This window comes from Chroicocephalus ridibundus, chromosome 2 (genome assembly GCF_963924245.1).
Source record: "Chroicocephalus ridibundus chromosome 2, bChrRid1.1, whole genome shotgun sequence".
In the NCBI taxonomy this organism is placed as follows: domain Eukaryota; kingdom Metazoa; phylum Chordata; class Aves; order Charadriiformes; family Laridae; genus Chroicocephalus; species Chroicocephalus ridibundus.
The window spans coordinates 5,886,640-5,912,975 of record NC_086285.1 but is presented as its reverse complement, the minus strand read 5'-3'; the positions used below and the strand labels follow the sequence as shown (position 1 = coordinate 5,912,975).

At 49.2% G+C, this 26,336-nt stretch overlaps 1 protein-coding gene across 2 annotated transcripts in view; it reads left to right on the top strand.

Moving 5' to 3' along the window:
- Positions 1-26,336, top strand: part of LOC134511018 (mitogen-activated protein kinase kinase kinase 3-like) — an 86,077-nt gene that overhangs the window by 50,729 nt on the left and 9,012 nt on the right. The window contains exons 4-12 of one of the 2 annotated variants that reach the window (XM_063324330.1): positions 50-90; positions 1,108-1,207; positions 8,158-8,271; positions 9,777-9,888; positions 17,306-17,439; positions 20,171-20,244; positions 22,306-22,373; positions 24,325-24,417; positions 25,423-25,617. In XM_063324330.1, coding sequence (XP_063180400.1) covers positions 50-90; positions 1,108-1,207; positions 8,158-8,271; positions 9,777-9,888; positions 17,306-17,439; positions 20,171-20,244; positions 22,306-22,373; positions 24,325-24,417; positions 25,423-25,617 — 931 coding nt within the window. Of the gene's footprint in view, positions 1-46; positions 91-1,107; positions 1,208-8,157; positions 8,272-9,776; positions 9,889-17,305; positions 17,440-20,170; positions 20,245-22,305; positions 22,374-24,324; positions 24,418-25,422; positions 25,618-26,336 lie in introns of both variants that reach the window. The other variant, XM_063324329.1, reaches the window with a different exon arrangement.

Sequence of the window (26,336 nt, the reverse complement as noted above, 5' to 3'; positions counted from 1 at the left end):
CTGGGATGCAGTTTGGGACCTAACTGTTTTCCGCTTTCTCTTTCAGCAGCGAAATGTCAGGATCAAGTTTGAATATGAAGGAGAGAAAAGGTATGTACCCAACCCAGTCCCTGATGTGTGCTGGGACAAATTACCCTTTTTACCTAATGTCATCCTACTGATTTCAGCCAGCTGCAGATGAGCTCACAGCAGGATTCGTTCCCCTAAAATCCACTACAATTTTATATGCAAGAGCCTGGCCTCATCATCCCATTTGCCACAAGTACCTCCTGGGATTTGCATGCAGGCAAAGTGGTTCCAAGCTGGAAGTAATTAAATGCCTCTTACCAGGGACACAGGGTACACGCTTGGATCCTTTTCTCTTTTTAATTCTTGAGCCCTGCTGAACCGCAGCTGAGCTGCAAGTCTACAGGAATGTGTCCTTTGATTAACAGCCTATGACACTTACTTAAGATAACCAGATTTTGGGCACAGGGCCCATAAAAATAGAGCTGGGAGTTAAAGTTTGCCCGCCCTTCCCTGCTTGACATTTTCATGGAATCACCTCTGCTCGGTGGCTGTGGCAGGGCAGGACACAGGGCTGGAAACTCGCAGGCTACTGGTCCAAGTTGCATGTTAAAGCCAAAGAAAATGTAAGTAATGTCACCGTAGGGCTAGCCTGTACCACCTGATGTGTGCCTATAGAGCTGCTGCGCGTGATGGTACAGGAGAGCCACAGGATGCCAGACTGCATTATTCTCTCTTCCATCCCTCCTCAGCATTCAGAGTCTCTTGCTGAAAGTGGAGATGGTAACTCACTGACCAGTGCCCCATCCTGGGCCTTCTTCAGTGAAGGGCTACTGGACTTTCTTCTTTTCCACTTGTGCCTCATGGTACGGGGAGGAGCAGAGGAGCTGCACTAGGATTTTTGGTAGATATTCTTACAGGGTAGGCCAAGTCCTGTCTTGGGCACGTCAGACAAGTAGTATGAGTGTAAAAGCAACGAGCAAGCTTCATGCTTCACAACAGAAGCATACAGATCCTTGCTTCAGAATTGTCAGTCTAGTCCCAAATTCCAATATGCTTCTACTAAATCGAGACTGTTCTTGTATTTGTTTGTGTGTACAGGATTATCCAGTTTCCAAGACCAGTCAAATTCAAAGAAGTGGTGCAGAAGGTCACGGATGCTTTTGGACAGACGATGGACTTAGTCTGTGTGAACAATGAGGTATTCTTCTCTTCATTGCTAGGGGAGCTTTAGGGTGCCTGGTCCCCGCTTCACAATTGAACGGTGGCTTGTTCTTAAGGCCCTAATTTAGTGTTGTATGTGGATGTGAAGAAAAGTGATCTTAATTTATGGTTCTCGGGTAGTGAGTGTACAAGAACTCTTGTCCAGACACAGATCAGTTGGATTCTCAGACTCCAAGCTAGGCTTTCCCCTTCTTAAAATTATTTCAATTAAGGCCTACTAAATGGTGTCACGATAACATTGTCTTTCCCCTAGAACAAAAAAATCCTCCTCACTCAAACAAGGTAAGGAATTAAGTAACCAAGACGATGGAGACATTGTCAGCTCAGTTGCACAGTCAGCAGCAGCAGATGTTTTCCTATGAACCCCCTTCAGGCAATAGGACCAACTTTCAGATGTGTCTGGCTGGTGAGAGCACCCGCAAGGCAGAGAGAAGAATGACTGGGACAAATGGCTTTCCTGAGAGCCACATGAAGTCCAATATATTCATCAGTGACCTGGATGAGGGGATAGAGTTGCACCCTCAGCAAGTTTGCTGATGACACAAAGCTGGGAGGGGTGGCTGACACACCGGAAGGCTGTGCCGCCATACAGAGAGACCTGGACAGGCTGGAGAGTTGGGTGGAGAGGGATCTTATGAAATTCAACAGGGGCAAGTGTAGGGTGCTGCACCTGGGGAGGAATAACCCCCTGCACCAGGACAGGTTGGGGGTGACCTGCTGGAGAGCAGCTCTGTGGAAAGAGACCTGGGGAGTCCTGGTGGACAACAGGATGGCCATGAGCCAGCAATGTGCCCTTGTGGCCAAGAAGGCCAATGGCATCCTGGGGTGCATCAAGAAGAGTGCGGCCAGCAGGTCGAGGGAGGTCATCCTCCCCCTCTACTCTGCCTTGGTGAGGCCGCACCTGGAGTGCTGTGTCCAGTTCTGGGCTCCCCGGTTCAAGAAGGAGAGGGAACTGCTGGAAAGGGTGCAGCAAAGGGCTGCCAAGATGATCAGGGGACTGGAACACCTCTCTTATGAAGAAAGACTGAGGGATTTGGGTCTCTTCAGTCTAGAAAAAAGATGTCTGAGGGGGGACCTTATCAACACTTATAAATACTGAAAGGGTGGGTGTCAGGAGGATGGCGCCAGGCTCTTTTCAGTGGTGCCCAGTGACAGGACAAGAGGTAAGGGGCACAAACTTGAACATTGGAAGTTCCACCTAAACATGAGGAGGAACTTCTTTACTTTGAGGGTGGCAGAGCCCTGGCACAGGCTGCCCAGAGAGGTGGTGGAGTCTCTGTCTCTGGAGATATTCCAAACCTGCCTGGTCGCGTTCCTGTGCCACCTGCTCTAGGTGACCCTGCTCTGGCAGGGGGATTCAACTAGATGATCTCCAGAGGTCCCTTCCAACCCTATGATTCTGTGAAGTGACTGTAGGCTACTGCGTGTTTAGGTTGGATGTGAAGCCTTCCCACCTTGGGGCAGTTGCAGGAGCCTGGTGAAGTCCAGAGCATGAGGAACAGTGCACTGTACTTTTATCTAGCACTGACTTTTTCACCCCAAAACCCCGTAACCATGGGCATGTTCATATGGTCAGGTCTGCAGTGAAATGTGCATCACTGAAGGTTCCTCTAGCAGGTCCTGTGGCCACGTACAAGCAGCCAAGAAACACTCCCTCTGTGATTCTTCCATTTTAAGGCTTGAAGACCTTTCTGCTCTGACCTTCCTCATAACACAGGCCACTGTGTCTTTCCAACTTGTTCTTTGAGCCCAGCACTGTGTCTGAAAGGAGGGTACTGATGAGGGCCTTTACCTAGAAGGGAGCAATACTTGGCATCTGTTTTGGTGTGCTTAGTGTTTTCTTGTGAGGCATCTTACCATGAACTGGGGAGGCAGCTGGAGCCACTGGACTCTTAAAGTGGGTTTGGCTTTGGGAACGGGGAGAGGGCCAAATGACAAATAGGTGGGCTTTTAAACACCAGTTCTTCTGGATCTGTCCGGTCGGCTTGCTTGTTCAAGTATTAATTGCAAATGACTGCAGCTTCTCATTAAAGTATGAATGGAGATGGAGGTTATGAAGACAGCTTTCTCTCTCATTTTTTTCCTTTCTTTTTTCCTTCCTTCTGTTTCAGTGGAGACTTGCTCCACAAAAAAGGCTGCTTTTCTTTTATAATAGGTACCTCATGATATCAAAGCGTCTGCTGGGTTTTGGCTTGGAGTGTGGTCAGGTTTCTAATCTTGGCCATTCTCTGACAGCTCTCCCGGGAAAAGCCTGCCATTGAATTCTCTAGGAATGACTCATTTCATTCCAGGCTTCTTTCCACTGGAAGAGGAATTTTTTTCAGCAACAGCAAACAGAAGCTCAAATAACGCATTTTTATCCCGTGTTACAGACTGTCTTCCTGGGCACGTGCACAGCACATTGCAGGACCATGAGCAGGCCTTTGGGTACTCCTAACTCTTTAGGGTTGAGAAGGACCTTCAGTGCTATGTTTTTCTATACAAAAAATTTTCTCCTTGTGAGAACCCACACCTTTGGGAAGAGGGCCGAGCAGCAGTAATTCAGGGTTGTTATTGCGGAAACACTGTAAACACACAAAAATGACCTTCAGGGAGATAGCCTACATGTACACATGGTGACACCCCGGCATCTGGTTCCTAGCGTGTTCTGGGTTGGGTTTTTTTAGTCTTGTGACTGCAGGTCTCGGAGGTAGCCTGACCACAGACTCAGTGCAGCTAACCGTTTTCCCCCTTTCTTTGTGCTCAAAGGGAACTCTGCAGTAATTCTTTGCTGCCATCAGATGTTTCTCTTGCAGAAGCACCTTGTAGACCAAAATTACACTGAGGTCAACAGGCCCCTACAGAAGCTCGCTACATGTCAGTCCCTGTCCCGGTGAAGCAAGAGTCCTGAAGCCAAGATCAGGGAGATGAGCATGCCAGCTGGGTGGAGCAGGGGCACGCATGAATCACATCCTGGTGGGACCATGGAATCAGTGGGCTTGGGCTGGTATAGATAAGAGTGGGGCCTGGCCTTGGGTGTACGCATGGGGCATGTCTGCATGTTACTGTTAGGCTGGGCTCATCTTTCTGATGAGCGGGACAGCAAAATCTGGCCTGGCCATGGACAGCATGGCGTGGTGTTTTTTGGATAGTTGCCTGCGTTATGGATTGAAAGACAGGCTTCTGCAGCAAATGCTCTGCTGGAATTTCATCTGTGTGCGCTGCTGAACAGCTTCTCCAGGTGTGATTAAGTGTTACGTTGTTGTTTGTCCCATCCTCCATCACCAGTTTGTCACTTTAGGCAGAACACTGAACCTCACTGTGCCACCAGTTCCCTTCTGACGCCCCCTTGGTTGTCTCCTCTGAGGCTGTCCCCTCAGCATCATTTCAGGAGCTTAGGGAGAGTTAAAGCCTAGGGAACTATTAGAAGCTCTGTTATGGGGCGGGGTGGCGGGGGGAGGAGAGGTGTTTAAAAGCATATTTAACAAACATTTGTCGAGAATTGTTGATGCCAGTTGGTCCTGCGTTGGGCAGGAAGATGAACTAATTGACCTCTCAGATTTTTCCCCAACCCCGTTTCCTACTATTCTTTGGCTTTCTGCAGTGTCTTACAGAGTGAGGTCTAGCAATGCTGTTGTAGCCGGTGAAAACTCGCCCTTTGCGCTCACTTTCTTAGTCTGCAGTGGATTGACTACCAACTCCCACACATCAGGCTCCAGGGGAGTATACTATTTAAAAGCAAGAAGAAAATCTCATGAGCTCTATTTAGTGAAACTTCTGTGCAAGTAAACTTTGCTGTTCAGCACAGCTGCTCGCTCTGTAGACAGAATAAACCCAGTTACTGGAAATGCACCCTGGCAATTACTTCCGTGGTTCTGCATGAGTCTATATTTAGTTTCGTGCCTAGTGGATATCTGTTCCTGATATCCATGTGTGCCACAGTCTGGAAGCCAAATGGAGCAAAATCTACTTGCCAGATGTGGGTAATAGGTAAAGCCAAGCTAAATACTGGCTCCAATCCCTTTTACAGGAGGGCAATTTCTGCCTGATGTTTTTGGCTTCTCTGAAGCAGGCACGCAAACGTGTTAATGTTGTGATACTGGAGTGAGATGGAGTGACTTGCAGAACATTCTGTTCAAAGGAACAGCCGAGGAATTGCTCTGAATGTTTGTGAGGAGCTCAGTAAAGGGATGGGTGAGCAGTGGGACTTACAGTTCAGCGTCAAATTCTGCTTGGTGGCAAAACGAGGGGGAGCAACTCTCCACCGTTCTCATTTCTGTTTGGCGGAGTGTAGAAGGGAAGGCTTGTCTGCTTGATGCACCTGTGGAGCCCTTGTGACCTTCAAGAGGGTTAGGCAGTGCACCAAGAGAACATCTCTTAAGCTGTGCTGCTTAAGGGAACAGGCTGTCTGAGAACAGCTGCACAGCATTTGGGGGACATATTCAATACCATCTTTGTCTGATGGCTGCTGTGACCAAGAGTGATTCATTTAGATCCCAAAGTTTAACCATGGGCTAACCATTTACTCCATGGACCTACTGAAAGCCCTGAATAGTTGGTATCTACCTGGTGAGTACTTTCCTTTCATTCATGTCCAAGCCCTGTCCCAGACTGGGAACCTGTTTCCAGCAAGGCTGGAAACCCAGCCCAGACGAGACTGGTCTTGGTGTTCTCTGTAAACCCTGGTTAGGTCCCTTGCTTGGGAGGGAAGGGACATCTTCCTGAACTTTTCACCATCTTGTTTGGTTGGGAGCTCAAGTGCCTTCACCAACAGCCTGTAGGACATCCTGGGGCAAGGCTTTCTCAAGAGTTCCCCTTGGAATCTTTTTCCTACACAAATAACTAAATAGTTTTCAGACAAAGGGTACACAACCTGATTATCCCTCTTCGTGGGTGAATGTGTGAAATGCTTTGCCCTAGAGTCTCTTTTTCTGCCTTTCTGCAGAAATTTCTCAACCACACTTGCATACCTTACACCAGAATGGTCCGAACTCAACCTGGAGTTTGTTGCTTAAATATATTTTGAGAACTGGCCTGGTCTTTCCTCAGCAATTATCACTGCTTCCAGCAATTACACCTGTCAGCTTCTTTTTCTTGCCTCTTAATCCCATTTCTGGTTATCTAACTCTGCCATGCAAGCTGTATGGGTCCCGGGTATCTAATTTGGGACTGTAAACTCTACAGAAAGCGGGTTGCATTAAACTTAGCTGTTTCAGTGCCCCTTTGCAGACCCGGCTTTCAGTGTCTCAAAGCTGAGTGTATAAGGTAGGTGTAAGCTGAGGACCACCCGCTGCCCACTGCAGCAGGAGCTTGACTTTCTTGGTGGGATGATGATGTTAAACCTGATGTATAGCATATGAAATAAGTGGCCTGCATGTGGCTCGGTTCCCTGTCTGCAAAATGGGGATGAAAGATAAACTTCCTATCACACAGGAGAGGGGGAACAACCCAAACCTTGAGCTGTTCACAGTGCACAAACAGGAGCCACTCGGAGATACCCAAGATGGAGCTTGATGGGCTCACGCTGTGATTCTTGGGTGGAGAAGGTGACTGTAGCAGTTTCCTGAGGTCAAACCTCACCTTGTTGGCCAGGGCCCCACAGCCTTCCCTTGACCTGGTCACCCTGGCAGTCCTAGCCTCAGTGCACACAGTCTGAGGTGTATTTGCCTGTAGGCCAACAGCCAAACCCTTGGCAACACCCTGGGATCAAAAAGGTAGACACAGGCGGCTTTTGAGTGTCGTCTTCTAGAGTGGTTGATCTGAGGCGCATTTACTGCGGCTGGTGGCATGAAAACTGATTGCCCAGAGGGCTGAGCTGCCTTTCAGAAGTTCTGGGCAGCTGTGGCTCCCAGTAAGACCAGTGGGAGCCTACTGGGAGCTGTGGCTGCTTGGTCCCTTTGGTAGGTGTAACTGCTGTGTACTTTGGCACAGGCGCGAGTATAACGTGCTGTGTTGGCTGGATTCGGTGCCAATGCCCAAGGCAACCTACAGAGGCTGAGGACTGGTTTTTATGAGATTAGGCAGAGTGCCCCTGGATGAGGGGCAAAAAGTTATGTTTTTAATCTTATCCCAAGGCAGCAGAAGGCCGCAGAGCCCCTCTGAAGTGCAGCTGTGTTGGGTGTTGGAAGCTTTGCAGGACGTGGTACACCATACAGCAATGTCAGGAGGGTCAGATTCCCTCTGGAGATAGGAGGGCAATAGTTTGCCACTTACCAGGAAAACATCAGGATCTTTAGCTACCTGATAGACGCAGCACTATGTAGCGCTTTGTTCTGTTTACTTTACAAAGATCAGAAGCTGAATTTGTCCTTCTGGGAGTTAAAGAAGTGGTTCTTGGAAGGAGAGCAATGCACAGCTTTCACATCAAAAGGGAAGACACTCCTATTTGTGAGATGTTCCCTGATTTCACCTGATGCCCAAACACTAGGGAGATGTGTCAGTGTGCAGGAGCACAGGTTGCAGCAGTAGGGAAGGCCACTGGGGATCTAGCAGAGCTTTGGTGCAGCTCACTGCTTTCTTGGAGCACCATTGCATGACCTTCTTCCCAAGAGGAATATGTGGGGCTGCTTTGGGACTGGGTATTAGCAGGTCTTGCCTACAAACTTCAAGATTAGAGCAGCCTCAGAGCAGCAGGCAGCAAGCCTAAGGTTTCATCTCAGCCCTCTCCTCTTCCCACTAGCTGAATTGGTGATGTGACCTTTAAGCTCTCTCCTTGCAGATGTTTTTTGTTGTGATTTTTTTGTGTCTGTTCCTTGGTAGATGAGAACTTGGAAGAAAATGTTAGAGCTCGGCAAGCTGGAGGGCATGGGGGCTCTATTTTCCATCCGCCTTCTTGGGTTCCTCCCTCATCCCCCGATTCCCAAGCTGCTCTCTGTGAGGATCTGGCTTCCTCTGTTTACCCAAAAGTGTGACGCTGCCGTGCTCCGGTGTTTGTTCAATCCCTTCCAGCTCCTGATCCCGCTGAAATCCCAGGAAGATTTGGACAAAGCGATGGAACAGTTGGAGCTGAGCCCTTCCCTGAAAAGCCTACGGATCCTTGTGAGCGCTCCAAAGAAAGCGAATGTGAGCCCTTCACCTTCTCTGCTCTTTTGTGTCCGGAGCGAGATGCCTTGTTATTGTGTTGGGGAGTGGAAACGAGTCTCCTGACGGTGCAGAGCAGAGGGCAAGCTGGTCAGGAGGGGGGTCAGCCCTCCTCTGGCTCAGCCGCTTGGAAATCCTCCTGCGGTAGCAGCCCAGAGGCCAAGCTCAGCTTCCCCTAGCTCCTCCTGGAGCCTGTGGAGGGTTAAATATTGTACTGATCCTCAAACAAGGTTAAACCCCACGAGAACGCCTTGTGCTTTGCGCCTAGGGATGCTGTCACCATTCCTCCGCAGCCTCTCCTCCACAGACGTCGCAAGCCCTGGCCCTTGCCGTGCTGGGTGGCAGCGTGGGGACCGTTCCCTCCGTGTGGTGCTGCAGTACTAAAGGCCAGGGAGAGCGAACTGGAGAATCCTTCAGTCTCATGCAGGGCTGTCGTTTTTTTGGTTTGGTTTTTTTTTCCCCCATTATTTATTTACTTGTTTTTCCTAAGCTCAGTGGTTTTGCAGTTAAGCCTGTTGGCTTGACCTCGCCTGCACAGAGTGTCTTGCCAAAGCACATGTCGTGCTGCCCCAAGCACAGGCTGTAAAGCAAGGGATTTGCAGATGTTGCAACTCCGTTTCTTCCTTATATTTCGTAGAAGTACTGGAGAGAGACTGGGTGTCTTTAAACTCATACTGCTTGTCCTCATGCTACTGCTGGTGCTCGCAGCGCCTGGAACTTCTCCGTTCCTTTTGAGAGGTTCTCAAAAGGTGCAGGGACCAGAGTCCCAGCAAAAAACTGAGCCATCAATCAGTGTTTCCTAAATCCTGGGCAGCAATGGGACAATCTGCCCTAGTAACTGCAGGAACGCTGCAGTATTGCAAGTTAACTCCTTAGACCAGAGCAGCCAGGTAGATTGATGCATACCTTTGAGAGTCGGTCAGGCTCTTCCTGAAGCATGTAACCATGCAAGAACATATGGTTCCGAGGTCATACATAAAATTATCACAAAATCACGGTGCGCTGTAGTGTTTTATCTTCGACTTGGCCACTACCACTGAAGTCACCAGCTGGATTGTAATTTTGTTGCTTTCCCCATGATCCATCTTCCCTAGCAGAACCTGATCCTCCACTCAGTGTTCCTCTGCTCTGTTACAGAGGAGCCTCTGCCGCTGTGGAGCATGGAGGACAGGCTCTGATTTTTGGGACAGCAAACTTGGGTTCGGGATCAGTCTCTGTATCTATCTGGAAATAATGCAGTGTGGGAACAGTCTTCTATGTCAAATGTCTGTATTTATCATTATCAGCTGGAGCTCAAACTTATTAGAGTATTTTAATAGCAGATGCGAATTGTTTGTGAATGATTTCTGAATCGCCCTTGATTACACGTGTCCTTTTTTTTATGGTTCTTGGGTAATATGGTCATGGGGAGCCAAATACAGGGTTTCACATGGTGTGTCTGCAAGGGCTCTGACAGAGTCTGATCATTCCCTTTGTCTGATTACCAGCTCCTGCAGCCAAACAACAGTAAACAGCATGAAATGAGGATCTCCAGATCCATGGGCGATATCATGGGATCCCTGTACAAGGACTCCGAGAGGACGCGGAAGTATTCAACAGGTCAGTGAAATGCAATGCTCTGCTGGGTGTTTTGTGCTGTTACAAGCTGGCCACCATCGCCCTTCTCTTTCCTGTCACAACCCTGTAGCTGCTATAGTCTGGACGGCCACCCTGATGTCTCCCACCAGTAGCTCAGTGCAGTTGCTGCTTATCCTTAGCCTGAGGAAGAGACTGCAAGTTGCACGGATCAGACGAGGTTGTACTGAGCAGAGTCTTATGTTGGGCTTGAAAGCTAAAAAGAGCAGGGGATCTGAGGTGTAATTTGAGGGGGGAAATGCAGCGATAAAAATCTCCATTGAAATCCACGCTACTGAGCTTTATTGAAGCAAAGAGTGAGGATCTATGAAAAGCCAAGGCTTTTTGAGACCTTGACATGGTTATTCCTTTAACCATCTGCTGTCATTCCTCTCGGCATCTCTCCCTCGTCCCCAGTTAGCACAATAATGTAGCTGAATGGGTTTGTATTCCTTAGATCCTGAGCTGGGACCAGCTTGACCACATAAGGACCAAATATATGTCTCCCTGCCACCAATCTGTTCTTGTTGGTGAAATGGAGTCTGTGGTAGTTGCCTTTGTGGTTTCTCAGGAGCATGGATGCACACAGTGTCTTGCAGTGCTCGCGTTTCAGATGCAGGGAGGCGTCCCTTTCCTTCAGAGATGCTGGGAAGTAGATACCTGCAGCCTCTGAAGCCGCTCTGGCAAATGCCTGGTCTCCTCTTGCAGTCTGCAGGCACTGGAGTTTGTTTGTAGCCTTGTCTGATCTTTTCTTTGGTTTTCTGTGCTTCAGTTAATGCTTTTCTTGGTATACAGCAGAGGCATAATTATTCATGTTACAACCTATAGGCAGATTCAATGATCTTGAAATACAATGGATGTTCTCTGCCGCACCTGTGAGCGCTGGTTAGAGTAATTTCTACAGATCTCTATTGTTTTCATACAATTAGTCGACAACTGTAGAAATGGCAGCATCAGAGGCCTTGAATACAGTGGGGGGTCCTCCTATACAAATATGCTTCAACGTCCAAAGATCCTCTGTACTTACATGGCAGTAAACGCTTCCAAACTCTTTGTGCAACAAAAGAGTATTTTTCTCCAAGGATTTGCCCTTTCTCTGTCTCTTAGCCTGTGCTGCCTTGATAACATAGCCTGTGGCTTGCTGCATCTCAGACAATGATATATAGGAAACGTTCTTCTAGGGTAGGTCCAATATAGCCCCTTGTGCAGCCATGCCCAGCGCTTACTGAAGCCAGGCGTGGGTGGTACAAGAGCCCGCTTTGGGCCTGGTGTTTGAATGTGCCAGGGATGTCTTTTTCTATTGTGGGTGTTTTCTCCGAGCTCGCACGGCTCTTGAGAGTTTGCCCAAAGTCTGGCAGAGTCACTAGATGCTTCTGAATGAAATGCGCACAGAAATACATGGTAAGGCACAGAGCCTCAGCAGAAACTCCGCTTGTGCGAAACACCCCTGCCGCTCTGTTCTGGCACTCGTTAAGCTGTTAATGTAAAGCAGTGAAGAGCTGTGGCACCGGCAGCTGTCACTGATGTGTGAACCAAGCGTGATGGGCAGAATTGATCCCATGATCCCATGTGTAGCTGTGCTAGCGAGAAGATGAGTTCTTGCAAAGTTAGACTTTTGTGTCATGCTTTGGCCTTTCCTTACTGTGTCGGAGCTGCTGTAATATCAAGAGTCCACACCACTGACTGTGAGGTGTCACTGCCTTGAATGGCGTCCTGTAGGTAAGACAAGGCAGACAAAGGAGGAGATATCAGCTCTGCAAGGGTGAGAGCCTGAGGTACAGATGGATTTTGAGGGAATGCCTGAATAGCAGAGTCGGGGAATGGACGTAACGTGCTGGTTTAATCTAGGTAACGGAGGAGGAGGAGAACTGGGCAGACCAGATGGGGGATGCAGAGTGTGATAACATTGGGATCTTCAGGAGGGTCTGCACGATGACTGCTAATGCAGCAAAACCCTTGTCCTCGGCGCTGTAATATAGCTAGGTAGCAAAGGCAACCAGTCCGTGCTACGGTCATCCCTCTCTTTCCTTTTTTTTTTTTTTCTCCTTGCTCTTCGTTTGAAAAGAGGTTGCAACAAACCCTCTGTGTGGGTAACAGCACACCAGACCTCTCTTCAGAGTTATCTGGCATCTGTAGGACGCTACTGCAGCCCTGCTTAGGAGGCGTTCACAATCCAGCAGATCCACTTTTTTCACCTTCTGTGTCAGAACTGGTAATCCAGCATCTGGGCAGAAACTCCAGCGAGCTGAAAGGGAGACCAGTGTTTCAAAGGGAGCATAAAACTGAACGTCAGGCAACAGACAGATACGGATGATCCTGTGTTGAGGTTCCCTGAACCGGGGATTCCACTGAACTTGGTGGATAGTCAAAAGGCAGCCCAAGAGGCTGGGATTTCTGTAGGAGAAACTACTCTTCATCTGCAGTCGCAAGGTATTTCACAGTGTTTGCTTCCACTGTCATCGAAGCGGCTGCCGTCAAGAGAGGATCTTAACTCGGTTCAGCTTTTGTCTTGAAACCACATTTCAAAGGAGATTTAAACCGACTTTATAAAAAAGGTGGTTCGGGGTCACATTCTCAGTGTTTCTGAGATGTCTCACGTTTTTCTGCTGACTCTGCCATGTTAGCAGCAGTGAAAAATAATAAAACTGCGTGTTGTTGGCACAAGCACATTGGAAGGGGGGGGTAGATGTTCTGGGGAAGATTTTGGCTATTTTTGCTTCTGCTGGACAGAAAATGTCTTCACTCCATGTCCCTGAAAAACCTTATGCAAAGTCAATATTTTCTTTTTTTTTTTCCCATAAACTTTTTCAGTGGAACACCCCCCCCTTTTTTCTTTTTTTTTTTTTTTTTTTCTTTTTGAAGTGGAAAATGTTCCAGTCTCTTGGTGACCACCATCTGCAAGTGTTCAGCTGAGTGCCTGGAAATTTTGGCTAAAATCTATTGGGGTTCTGGATTTTCAAATAACTGAAGGTTGTTTTTATGTACTTTGAAGAAATACATGTTTCACAACATTACCTGCAAATTATTCAAGAGCTCTATTCCCGAATCACCATTTCAGTGGAAACATTTGCCGAAAGCTTTAAGTTTTTATTACTTCAATTTTTCCACGGTGGCAAACCAGGCTGCTGAGTCGTGGCATCCTGTGCCTGCCAACCCTCTCCCGACCAGGAGCAAATGCTGGCTGGGTCCGTGCTGCCGAATATGGACCAGCCATGGGAACAGCAGGACTTTCACCTCGGAGAATTGCCACCACAGTGATGGTGCCCAGGTTTTCATGGATGCCTGGACACACGTGCAGCAGCATCTAACCCCTGGGAGGATTTGAATGCAGATCTCTGGAGAGAGATGGTAGAAAGACCTTGCTGGCCAGGTGACTCTGAGAAACAAAGGCCTGGAGGTGATATCCATGCCGTTAAATTCACAGGGCCAGGACGTAAGCACTGGCTGGCCACTTATGAGGCTGCTTAATCATTAGAAGATTCCCTGCCCAGCCCTCTAGCAATGACTGGCATCCCAGCAGTGCCCGGGTACAAACTGGGCAGCGTGGATTAGGGACCTGTCGCAGGAGTTGAGATGGATGAGACCCCCTCTGTTTTGAGGAGAGGAGAATTTGGCTGTGTGCATCATGCCAGCTGCTTTAGGGCTAGAAAATGGGCTCTGTCCTGCTTATTAATGTAGAAGTACCCTAAAGTTTGTCTCAAATCAAGATGTAGGAATCCATCCTCAGAGGATCAGCATGGAGAAGAAGGGAGACTTGTAGGGGTCCTGCTGAAAAAGAATAAATTGAGGGAGATTTGGTCCATCTGCTCACACCTCTCCTCGACAGTCACAGAATGAGAAACTTCCTGCAGGTTTATCCCTTCTTGTGCTGCTGTGTCCTGAGCCCTGTGTTTCTGCCAGGGCTCAGAGGAACGGCACATCTTGACGTCATTGTCCTTCGTTCGGCTCTGCGACGATGTCATCCCAGGGCTGGGCTCTCTGTGGCTGCAGCTGTGAGCGTAGGTGGCTGCCAACAAACCCTCCCAAGCTCTTGACTTTTAAGGGGCTTCTCTTCTCCATCGGGACCCCTGCTTGATGCCGATCGGTGATGGATGAAGTTTTGGGAAGGATCTGCCAGGGCAGGGAAAGGGTAAAGCCAGGGAATGGGGAGGCGGAGGGAAGCCAGGCCTGGCACAGGGGAGCTGGCTGTACGTGCAGCACCACAAACTCTGCACATACTGCATGAAAGACACTTCTTAAATAAAAATAACGGAAGGGAACATGAAAGATGCCAGCAGTGACTCTAAGTCTCCGTGCTGGCCTGGTTCACCCTGCTCGGGACATGCTGTGCTCTAGTCTCAAACATATGGCTTTACATTAGTGTGTGTGTAACATGGGGCAGGAGTCCCTTCCCAAAGCACCTTGCTCCAAAGGGTAACCGAGGTCAGATGCTCAGCTGGTGCCAATCTGCAGAGTTTCTCTGAGTTCAGGAACCCTGAATAGAGCTGCTGAGATCCAGCCAGCATTCGGCTTGTAAAGAAGAGCCTCAGAGCCCGCCCCATCCCCGCTGGGTCTGAGGACTGGAGCTCACATGTAATCCCCTAGACTCCATGAGGACAGTCCCTCGGGGGTCTCCTCTCTCTGCATCGTGCTCCTGCTGTTTCTTGAGTAGTAGGTCAAGCGCGAAGAGCATCTGTGATGTGTCAAACGGGCACATCTGGGCTTGTCTGTCCGTTTCTTCCTCTGCCGCCGGGTGTGTAAAGCAGCATTATCTAACGTATCCAGCATGCCTTGTGTTGCCTCTGCTATAAGTTAAGCCTGCTATTGAGTACCACAGTTGCTCTATCTCCCTGGCCCCTGTTTTCCATTCCCCCATTTTGTTAACAGGGCAGGATAGGGCTGGAGGGGGGGAATCAACCTTGGGCTCCGGAGCTCTGCTCCCACCACCTCCCTGCATTCCTCCCGGGCAGATGGGCACGGAAGGATGCGACACAGCAGCAACCAGTGCTCCTGGAGGTGCGAAGCTGCATAAATTACTTTGAGCGGCATTTCTACCCAAACAGCCTGTCTGAAAGGCATCGGGTTCAATCCAGCCATTTGCAGGCGTGCAAAAGGCTGAGCGTTTTGTTTAACTTCCTCGCCTGCTGGGAAATAGCTAGTGTCTTATCCCCTCTTGCAGTTTTTGGCAGGAAATGTGACTCTGGAAGGTCAAACACAACTGACCCGATGACTGGGAGTAGTTGTTACAGGCAAAGGCTTGATGTGAGATCATGCAAAGTCTTTACGCTTGTGATAAATCTCATTTAACTCCCTGGGTTCAAAATCAAACAGGGCATGTACAGCTCTCCATAAAATCAGAGTTGAAGACATCCTGGGCGGTGGGTGGGTTGTTGCAGCGAGAGATCCCAGCGCTGCACGAGCAGACCCACACCTCATCGTGGCAGCAACAAAAATGCTCAACAGAGCTAAGACACAGTGGGTATACCATGCCAAATCCTCTAGCAGCTTTTTTGGAGCAAGAGCCACCCTAATCTCTTTACGCGGCATTCTGGGTTGACATCTGCGAAGCAAATGAGGGGATGATAACACCGTGATTTATCCAGGGTGCCCGAACTGTTAAATGGTTAAAGGTTTGTTTATTTATCTTCAAAGAGAGGATGCCGTACTTCCCAACTGGTTTTGTTTTTAGGGCTGGTGGAAGGCCAGTTCATTATGAGCGCCGCAGCACTCGAGAGATTCTCTCCCCTTGATCTTGGCGTTACTTCAGTTGGACTTTTTTCGCTGTGTTCTTATCCTGCAGGAAATCTGTGAAGGAGAAAATAGGAAGAAGAAGGGGAAAAAAAAAAAAAAGTAACTCAAAGCCATATGACTCTTATTTTTACAAGCTGAGCAGGGAGTCTGGAGGGAGGCATACTGTGGGACAAGGATATCTCTGTATTTGGTATACATCCAGCAAGCCTGATTTAGTGATCTCTAATGGTGGTGTGACACTGCTAATGTTAGCAGCTCCTGATGGGTATCAGCTTAAGTGAGAGGTGGGGACTCGGGTTTGTAGTGTTGATCACGCTGATGGATTTATGCCAGAGACCTATCTGGCAAAGTAGCTGTGATGCAGAAGAGGCAGAAGCGTTGTGTTGATTGATCGGTGTTGAATTTTCACGATGGGATAGGCCCCTTCCCGGTACCTTTCTCTTGCAGTATCACGCTTAGCCTGGGCATGTTGTTACCAAATGGTAGTAACGAACCAAAGAGTTGGCAAGAGTGCTGCAAAAATGGAAACGAAGTGTAAGGAAACACATCTCCATGTGCTTTCTTAATTCTTAAAGGATGTGTGCTTTTTAGAAGTCTGCTTAAAAACAAGTTGTTGTGTTGTGTGGAGGCTCACATTGCACAATAACGACTGGTTTAAGCTCCAGCACGGAGCAGCACGGACCTCCGTCAGCAATTCCTTGCCATGAAGTGATGACAGCCCAGGGATGGAGGGGAGGGACTGCAGAAAGACAAGCAGAGCCAAGCCTTTGCATCTGGGCTAAGTGAGGGCAACGCTCTCTACATCCTGAAAAGGCACGAGGAATCAATTAGGGTGAACTTGGGGGAATAAGGGAGAGGAATGGGACGCTGATGTAAGGAAGCTGTGGATTTCCCTCTCAGGTGCAAAATAGAAAACCCCTTTTGCTAAACAGCTCTTGTGGGGTGCCCGCAAAAGCCTTGCTCCGTGCGCATCATGCGCTGCAAAGCCCTGGGGGTTTCTGGGAGGATCTGCCAGCTGCAGGCGTGGAGCCTCTGGGGCTACAGATAGGGGAGACAACCCTCCCTGGGCAGGAGATAGGACGAGCCGATCCCGTAGGTCGTTCCCCTCCCCATGGTTCTTGGATTTAAGGGCTAGTTTTCCTTCCTCTTTACTTCCGTATAGGGAAGGGGGAGAGAAGAGGGGTATTTGAGTGCAAGTGATTTTCCGTATAAGAAGCGTTTAAGTGATGTTGCAACGAGTTCATCCGGGCTGTTTCCCACATCGCCGAATGAGGCGGTGATGTGACCTAGGGAGGAAATGCCTGGGGGTCGAAGAGGGGAGGTGGGTTTGGAGGTGCGTTTTGCTTTGAGATTGACTGATCTTATCACAATAAAACTCTGGAGCTCTTATCTTTCTAGCATTGACAGAGCACCTCGATACAGTGTGGGATCCAAGGTAGGTTGAAGGCCAAGTCTGCTAGCTGTTGTGTGGCCCCACAGTGAGAAGCTGTTCCTGTTGCAAAAGCTTTGTAGGATGTCTGTAAACAATATTGCGTCTCTAGCTCCGTTCCCTTCCACGCAAGTTCAAACCCAGCAGCGTCTCCAGGAGGTTTGTGATCACTGGAACAGTATCTCTGGAAGGACTTCAATGTGGCAAGTTCTCTCCTTGACCCATGCCTTTCCCGTGTCCTAGGCTCTCTGCACACCGGCCGGAGCTCTCCGCCCCCGGGGAGCGTTCCCGAAGAGCAGCAGCAGATTGCCCGCCAGGGGTCCTATACCAGCATCAACAGCGAAGGCGAGTTCATCCCTGAGACCATGGATCAGAACGTAAGTGGGGCTGGGGCGCGTGGGTTAAACCGGGGCAGCGTCAGGCATGAGCGAGGCTGTGCTATGAGCGCCGTTCCCACCATTAAATCCCCAAGTGGGCCCTGCGCGTGGGGCTCAGGCCAGCTTTTTCCAGGAATGGGTGCCCCTGGGCTTGACATGCTGAAGAAACAGCGTGCCCTATTTCCAGGAACCCTAAAAGCCACCTGCGGTGGTGATGGCAATGTGCTCAGGCACCTCAGGTAGCTCTGGAGGAGTGTAGATCTGGCACACACGTACACACCAGCTGCCAGGCCCTCATGGCTGCAGCCTTCCCAGATCCCGGGGAGCAGGAGGGACTGTGCCAAGCAACCGATTGCCTGCGATTGCAACAGCCTGGGAACGTCAGCAGCTCTCACTGCTTCCCAGGTGCTGTTTCTGCCTGAGCTCCGTCTACAGTTCTTGGCTCTGCCCGCAGCCTCTCTCTGTGTCCCTCCTTCATATATATTGTTTTTCCCCCTCTGTTAGTAAGGATTTTGTATATTCCAATCCCTCAGTAATAAAAGAGCAGCTAGTTCTTCAGCATAGTGATGAGCAGTATCTCTTCCTCCAGTCAGCTTGGTACCCACGACTGGGGAAACTGGAGTGTCAAGGGACCAGAGCAGGAGCAGCTTACACCTCCCTCTCCATTTGCATCTCTGCGTAAGCTACAGCTCTGAAGAGCTTAGCACAGGTCCTGTGAAACCAGCTGGGCTAACTGGGCACACAATTCATTCTTGCAAAGCTCTTGGAAGGGCAGGACCAGGCTCCACAATTTGCAGGAGGGCTGGCTGTGCAGGAGGGACGTGGAGGGACAGCCAGAAGGCACTAACCTCACTCCAGCAGGATGCTGTGACAGCCCCCAAGGATCTTCCTTAGGGACATGAGCATTTCCTACACTCGGGTAGCACCCACTAGCTCTGCTTTTGTGTGCAGGCTGTGCCAGTGTTTCTATGGCAAAGTTGTGTTTTCAACAGTTTATTATACAGCCGTTAATAAAATAAGAAGTCACTCCGGGTGAGTCTTGGCAGCGTCAGAGTGCAGATGTATCTTGTGCTCTTTGCAGCCAAAAGTTGGCTTTCTATTGTTTTCACGTGGCTTCCAAACACGTTTGGTAGGATTAAGACAAATTGTGTGTGCGTGCAGGGGGAGGGCCTGCATGAAGCCCCTCTGGGGTGCAAATCAGCGCAGCTCCACTGGCTGTTAACGGAGCTCCGTTAGCGCTAGCTGAGCTCTGACCCTGCTCCTTAGGAAGGTTCCCAGATGCTCTCCTCCTCACTATTCCCCAGCATCGCGCTGCGGGTGGCCTGCTGCCTTTCCCTGGTGAGTTACATGCAGGAAAACAGGGTTTTGGGGATTGAGCAGCCATGCGTTTGGGCTTTGCCCTCAGCATGTCCTCGTGCGGCAGCTTCCACATGTGCCTTGTGGAAAACCAACTACAGGCTGGTGCTTGCTGCCTTCTGGGGAATGCCCCTGTGCAAGCCTGTGATATAACTGCAGTCTTTGCCTTGAGACCAGCTTGGCAGATGAGCAGAGGTTGAGTGTGGAGCCTGCCTGGATTCCCAATTCTATGCTTTTGAGAAATGAATCCATTTCAGTGTTATTTTAACTGCTGGGAGGGGCCTGGTATGGCTGGCAGAGGTGGGGAGTGGGGTCTAGCAGAGGTCTTGTTCTTCTTTGGCTGGTGTACTTCGATGGATGAGGCTTTGGGGTAAAAACTGGGAAATGGAGAAAAATCCGACTTTCCAATTGGGACCGTCCTGCCAAAACAATGCGAGCTGTTATGACAACCGGCTGAGGAGGTCTAACACAGGAACAGCACATGGAAAGGGGAGGCTGTTCCCGGACATGGGGAAGGAGGAGCGACGTGGGTCTGGGAGCCAGCAAAGAGGGACTCCATGTGGTGTTTAACCCTCCTTGCTCAGGTTTCCAGGGAACGAGCTGGGCTTGGGGCTGGCTGTGGAGCAGGGGTTAGCAAGTGTCCACGGTGGGTCTGCAGCCAGGAGGAAGCATCGTATGACCACAACACAGCGTGGCCCTGAGCAAGTTCGCTCCACAGAGTAGTGTGCATAGCCCCTAGGTTTGCCACTCAGTACAAACCCTCTATTGTTACTAACCAGCTATAAATAACCCCGTCCAGCACAATGTCTCATCCAGGAAGCAACACAAATGCAGCTTTTGACTCACTGAGCTAGTGAGAGCCAAGCCAGTTCCTCCAGCCAAAAGCCCTGATGATGCTTCGCTTATCACTGGAGAGGAAGGCTGGTCTTGTGTGGCAGGGCAGCTTGGGGAAGTCAGGAGTCCAGGGCTGCGATCCTGGCTGCAGCACACAATATCCACTCGGCTTTGGACACATCATTTGTGGCCTGATACTATTTTTTTTCTTCCCCCCCCCAATATTTTGAGCACTTTGAATCTCATTGACTTCTCGGCGTGGTTTGAACGTCAGGGTGCTAATTATCTTCGCTTTGGTTTCCCTGCTAGCAAATAGAAGTTGGAAAGAACAATAATCCAGAGAGGGCATCATAAATGTATTTCCACTGGGAGGAGGGCTTTAGTTAGATTGGGTCTCATCTCTACTGGGGCTGGCATCCGCTGGTGTAAGTCAGCCAGCTTCGGTGGAGCTTTGTTGACCCTGCAGAGGTCTGCCGGGACTGGAGCTTGAAGAGCTACAGTGCATGGTTTTATTGTTTTCCCCCTTTTCTTTCGCTGCCAGATGCTTGAAGCTTTCATCAGCCCCGACGAGTCGCTGTCTGGGAGCTGCCAGTCACTGGACAGATCTGTGGACAGGTGAGTCGTGAGCGTCACCGCGTTCACAAGCTGAAACGCAGCCTCCGCTCCGTGGCGGGAGAGGAGCGGGGTCAGTGGCATTCCCTGAGGCCGAGGTTGCCGTTGGGATGAGGATGCACCTGAGCAAAACAAATTTATCTTGAATGCTGCAAAGCAGATCATATCACAGGCATCTGTGCAATGGTATGATTTGAATTGCCATAATCTGAGCTGGACAAAAGTAGCCGGGGATCTGTGGACAGCCTGGCGTTGTGTGCCCAGGTTTTCTGCTTCGGCCAGATCCCTCTCCTACCCTCTGGCTTTCTGTAGTCACCGGGTCAATACTTCTTTAGCCTCTCCATGCCTCCTCCTACTCCGGCCTGCTGTCTGCTCTCCATTGACCGCTTGGAAATTCGGCAACCCCTGTGCACTGCCAGCAGCCACAGACGTGTCAGTCAAGGTGCTGAGGACACCAGACGAGCAGCAACTAAGTTTAGCTTCTCAGCAGGAAGCAACTAGGACATGTTGTACTAACACAGGCTGCAGTTCAATAGTTGGTGCGGCCGGTTGGTCCAAGCTCACACGTGCACGGCAACTGTACGTCTGCTGCTGTGCACGGTAGGCTGTGTATAAGACACAGTGTCCTTTTGGGAAGCAATATATACTTTTTTTCCATCTGCATCAAAGACTTTCTTCCCCACCCCCCCCTCCGCCGCCATTGCTTTTGCTGTGCAGCATAAGGCTGCATTCCGGCAGGTCTGCGTTGTGCTGATTTGATTGTGTGGCATGCTTCGGGTTTCCAGCTCTGCGTGCTTTGGGTCTGTCTCAGCATCAAGGTCCGTTTCCTTTTTGTGGCTTTTAATAATTTCCTGTGATGTATTTATTCATTGTTACGGCTGTATTGGAGCTGGATTCCTTGCGCTCCCAGCCTCTATGCCCCGGCTTCGCTTTTGCGTAGACTTTGCTAGGAAGAACGACAGAAAGAGCACAGCCTGGTTCTAATGCCTTATTGTGAACCAAGAGAAGAGCGTTAGGAATATTTGTGAGAGGGTAACATGGCTTGGTTTCACATACAAAGAAGCAGGCAGCTGTATTCGGTCATAGGGTCTAGGAGCTGGAAAAGGGCACGAGGAGGGTTATGTTCTTCAAAGGCAGAATGAGTAAGTATGCCTATTCCTGCAAAGCCATAGCTGAGCCCTTGTAACCAATTGCTGGAGATGGCATTAGCCTCAAGAGGGCAGAGCTAGTCACCAGGCATGGTGACCAGTCTGATGCTAAGAAATAACATGACAAATTGCTCTTCACTGTAGCAAACCTGTTGTGATCAGCTTTGACGTGAGTAGATTTCAGAGCACTTTACAAAGCGGTTTCCTACTACTATGCACATTTTGTTAAAAGGGAGAGTGGAAAAGCAACCTGTCCAGATCACCCTGTTGGCCCTTACAGAGACAAGGGTGAAATTAGGGTGGCTGAGAACCCCTTGCAGTGCTTTATCATCTTCTCAGTGTCGTTTAAAGACCTTGAGACTTGAAGCACCAAGCTCGCTCTCTCCCTCCTGGTCTCCTGGGAGGGTGTGTGTGCCCGGTGGTGGTATGGACCCTCCTGCGTGAGGAAGGCGGGGGGCGATGTTGCAGAGAAGGGGAGACCCGCATGAGTCAAGCATGACTGAAGGACTTCACTGTGTTCATCCGTAACAACTAAGCAACGTTCACAGAAAGCAGAGTTGTGTGGTTCAACGCCTGACGTTAAGGGAAGAGAAATCTGCAGCCCTCCTTCTGTGCCGTCGTGTGCATAGGTGGTGTGGTCTTTGGCTGCTTCGTTTCAGCCTGGTGACTGTGTTTCTTTCCTGTGGTATCCCTTTTGTTTGCTGCAGGAACAAGCTGTGACCCAGCAAAAAACCAGTCTTCGTTCTTGCGCAGGTTGAGGATGGGAGCTCAGTTGGGTAGACTGGGCTGATCAGTGCATCTTGTGTGCCTGTCCTTTCTGTGTGTAATCACTCTCTAATTCATTCCACAGCCTTTCTGATATAATAAAGTGTGTATCTTTTTTTTTCTTTTTTTTTTTTCCTCCATCCCTTTGCAGCCCTCCCTTTACCCAAACCCCTGTTCCTGGAAGGAAGAGCCATCCCAAAGACAGTCTTGATTGCATGGGTAAGCACTCTTGGAGGTTTGTATTTGCTTAAAAGTATAAAAAGCATGTAGTAAAGAGACTGGATAAAGGCTATTAGAGAGACGGCACTGCATGAAAAGTAATTAAAACAATCAAGCAAACCAGCTCCACTGCTTAGGTTACACTTCAAAAATGACCCTGCAATGATCAAACACAAGTGTGCTCTAAAATCAAAAGACCCAGAGCATCAAACGCAGGCAGGGCTGCTCGGGTCATCATTAACCTTTCTTGGCTCTGCAGCAGCAGTGGTAGCACTGAAGAACCTTTGGGGCCGGTTTGGGAATCCGTTTACAGCAACAACAGTGCACACTGGGGTAGCAAAGGCCCTGAAGTAAATGGATTAAAGCAAATAAAGCTGTTGAAGGATCAGATACGAGCTGTGTGTTGGAAGATGGTGCTGAGGGGGGGCGTCTTGCTCTTGTATTTAGAGGCAACTCTAAGATGCCGAGAATGCGGAAACAGCCTTGTGGCATCACCTTTTCTTTCTGTTAGTTCCTGTGAGTTGCACTTTCAGGATCCTGAGTTCGTGCATAGCAAAACCCGAGTCCTAAACTTTCTAGGGAATTATCCCTCTTCCACTTGCATTAATAACAATCCGTCGTACCGCAAATGCTGTTAGAGACAGTGCATGGGTAACTTGCAAGGATCGTAGGTTACTGCTTAATCACTTATAAACATCCAGCTGGTTAAGTCATGGAAACTCCGTAATGTTGTAATGACTTTCACTATTAAAAATGAACAAATGGCAGGCCGCCTGTGGCACGATAACTCGGTTCTGGCCCGAGGCAGGGTTTCTAGATTGAACCGTAGAGGTGAAGCTGCAGTCAGTCCACGTCGCTGAAGGTTTTAATACATCCCTAGTGGTAGGGGAGGTGTTCTGCTTTGAGACACCACTCGGCATCGTCGCTCACACGTGGCTCGCTGAGAACCTTTTGACCTGTCCCTGTTGCTTTTCTTGCTGACCATATTTCAGCCATTATGCGTTCCTCCTGCACGCTGCTGTAATGGGGAAATCATGCTGCAGCGCGGCCCAGGCCAGGAATGGTCTCCAAGGAACGGCTGCTGGCCCCAGGCTAAGACAAACAAACAATCAGAATGGACTGTGTCATTAGAGTTGGAGGGAGGAAAAACAGGAGGTGAAAGATGGGGGGGGAAATGACAGATATTTTAATCTCAAGTTATTCAGTGCTACCAGCAATGGCTTCCTGTGCTGCGTTTTTTTTATTAAAAAAAAAAAAAAGTCCTTATCTTGCACGTCCATCCATCAGTCTCATAATCTCTATCTAATCTAAACTCTGATGATCTTTAATCCCTTCTGTATATTCTATCTTTCTAGCATTTAATCAAAGTAAATATACAAGTTTGGAGCTCTGGGGGTATAAATTGGTCTCTGGCTTTCAGAGGTCAGGAGTCGCATCTGAGAAGCAGGGGAGGGATTGTCCGGTGTTAGCCAAGTGCCGGGTTTTTGTATTTCCCTGGAAATAGCTGTTATCAGAGCAGAGTGTTGGAGTAGATGGATCTAGGCTTGACCCTGCCCCAGCAGTTCTGTTTCCACACTAATTTTTACATTTTTCCACATGCAAATAAGGTGTTTAGTGCTCTGTTTTGGAAACCAGGCATTGTCGATGTTAATCCCCTGACTTGTATTTGAACAGTGAGGGCCAGGGTCCATAAAGTCAGTGGTTAAACCTCTGTTTGCTTTAGGGGGGACCAAGACCGCTGTGCGTAACCCTCCTTTCCACTAAGGAGCGTGTGACTCCGGACAGGTTTCAGGATGAGCCTTGGGGGGTGTCTGGTTTTGTAAATGAACAGTTTGTTACCTCGTTCTTGCCTGTGAAGACGTGAAGACCAGAATGCTTTCCTATAAGAAATGCTCTGGGCGCTTGATACTGAGCTGAACTCAGAAATGCCTTTCTTCTTCCTTCCTGTCAGATTTCGACATCCCATTCTGCGAGAGATTTGGGAAAGGTGGGACCTTCCCAAGGCAGTACCACCTCTCCCAAAGTCGCAAGGACTACAGTGATGGTAAGGAAATGATGGAGGGTCGGGGAGGGAGATGCGTGGTCTGGGATCTTGGTGGTTTGTGACAGTCCTTAGGACTGGAAGACTTGGGAAGGAGAATTTTCTAATAAAAGGAGAAGAATCAAGTAATTTGGGATTCACTTGCGTATTCTGAAGAGCATCCTCTGTGAGACCTTGCAGGTCTGCTCTTGGGAAGCGCTGAGGATCTCCAGGATGTGTGAAAGTCAGTGCTCAGCTCCTCTTCTCCTTATGCCTACTGTTTTAACTTCGCCACGTGGACGGGCAGCATTTCTTATCCCTGGCGATATCAACCTGTTCCCCTAAATCGCTTGCTTTTGAGGATGCTGGTTTATGGCCTTTACAGCAGGTTTCTCACAGAGCTGTATGAAGTCTCTGAGCAATTTCGGGGTAGCAGTATCTGTTCACGTCTCTGTTTTAAGCTGGTGAGCTTTAAGCTTTGGGGACCACTCCGTCACCTCGTTGCTGCTCCTTCTTTCGCTGTGTCAGACTGTAAGTGGTGGGAGGCAAAACTGAGTAAGAATCAAATTCCCTTGGAAGAAAAAAAATACGGAGGACATGCAGACAGCATATTGAGCCTTTCAGAATGAATTTAATCTCTCACTGACGCCACCCTTGTGCAAGCAGTTATCATGAGATGTGGCACTGCTTGTGTGGTCATTTGTATTGTGGTCTTAGGGGATGCCAAGGATAATTTGCAGTGTAAATCCCAGCCTGTTCAGAGTTTAATTGTGATTAATAACTAGCAAAAAACCCTAATGTAATTAAATCGTTGGAAACATTCTGCATTAGATGTAATGCCTGCTGTTAACAACTCTTAAATTGAATTAAAAATGTTCACAAGGCTTTGCTTCAGTTTCATTAAACTTCTTTTGTTTAATTTAAAGAGGTGCATCACTGGCTCTGGGCAGCGACGTGAGAAGGTGGTGATAGGTAGATCTAAGCCGGTGTGTGTGTTCTTGCTGTAACTCTTCCCCTTTTCTCCTACAGGCCGGAGGACTTTCCCCAGGAGTTACTTCCCACAGGAGAACCTGTTTCAGCTTGTCCCTTCTAGCCGAACCAAGAGCTTTAACGGGGACAGCAAGCTCAGCACCTTGCAGTACAACGAGTACAGGCCCAAATGGTGGAACAATTGTGAAAAAAGCCTGCAGGTCTTCAGCACCTCCCCTACGAAAGCTAGGAACTGTAAGTGAATCAAAGCCGCTGGTGTCTGAGGTCTCAGTACATCTAGGTCTCGGCACAAAATTGAGTTACCATCATCTGCTGAGTTACTGGCCATCAGCTAAGCTAGCCGTGTGTGAATGCACCCTGATTCCATCCCCAGCACGGAGCAGACTGCGCCACTTTATGTCTCAATGAGGAAGACTTAGTACAACACGCTGTCTCTTACCTTGGCCTTGAGTTGAGAGCGTGCCTGGGGTCAACTGGTGTTCATCACGTGCTGAGTTGCAGAAAATTGTTTGTGTGTTGGGCTGTCAGTGTGCTCACGCAACAGAAGCTTCCAGGAGACTTGGGATGTGGGAGCAAATGCATCCTTGGCTTACATTGCTATCATCCCAGCACCCAAGGACGGTGTTGCAGGCTGCTCTGGTATTGCATGACTGCCCGAGCTATAGAGATCGGTGCCTTCTGGGCCTGTTCGGTGGTGGGTAACAACCTGGGAATGACCAGTGAGATAAAACTCTTTGCGGGTCCCTATCTGGGTTGCTGCTCAGCCATGCTGCATCCCGCCAACCACTCCTATAGCAGAGGAGAGAAACATTCGCTAAGAAAGCAGCTTTTGGAGGAAGGACTCCTAAAGAAATGTGACTTTTCTGGGACCTGTTTCTGCTTAATACTAATGCAGACTGAGAGACATCCCCCCCCCACCCCCACACATACCAGTAGCACTAGTACAATTAAAA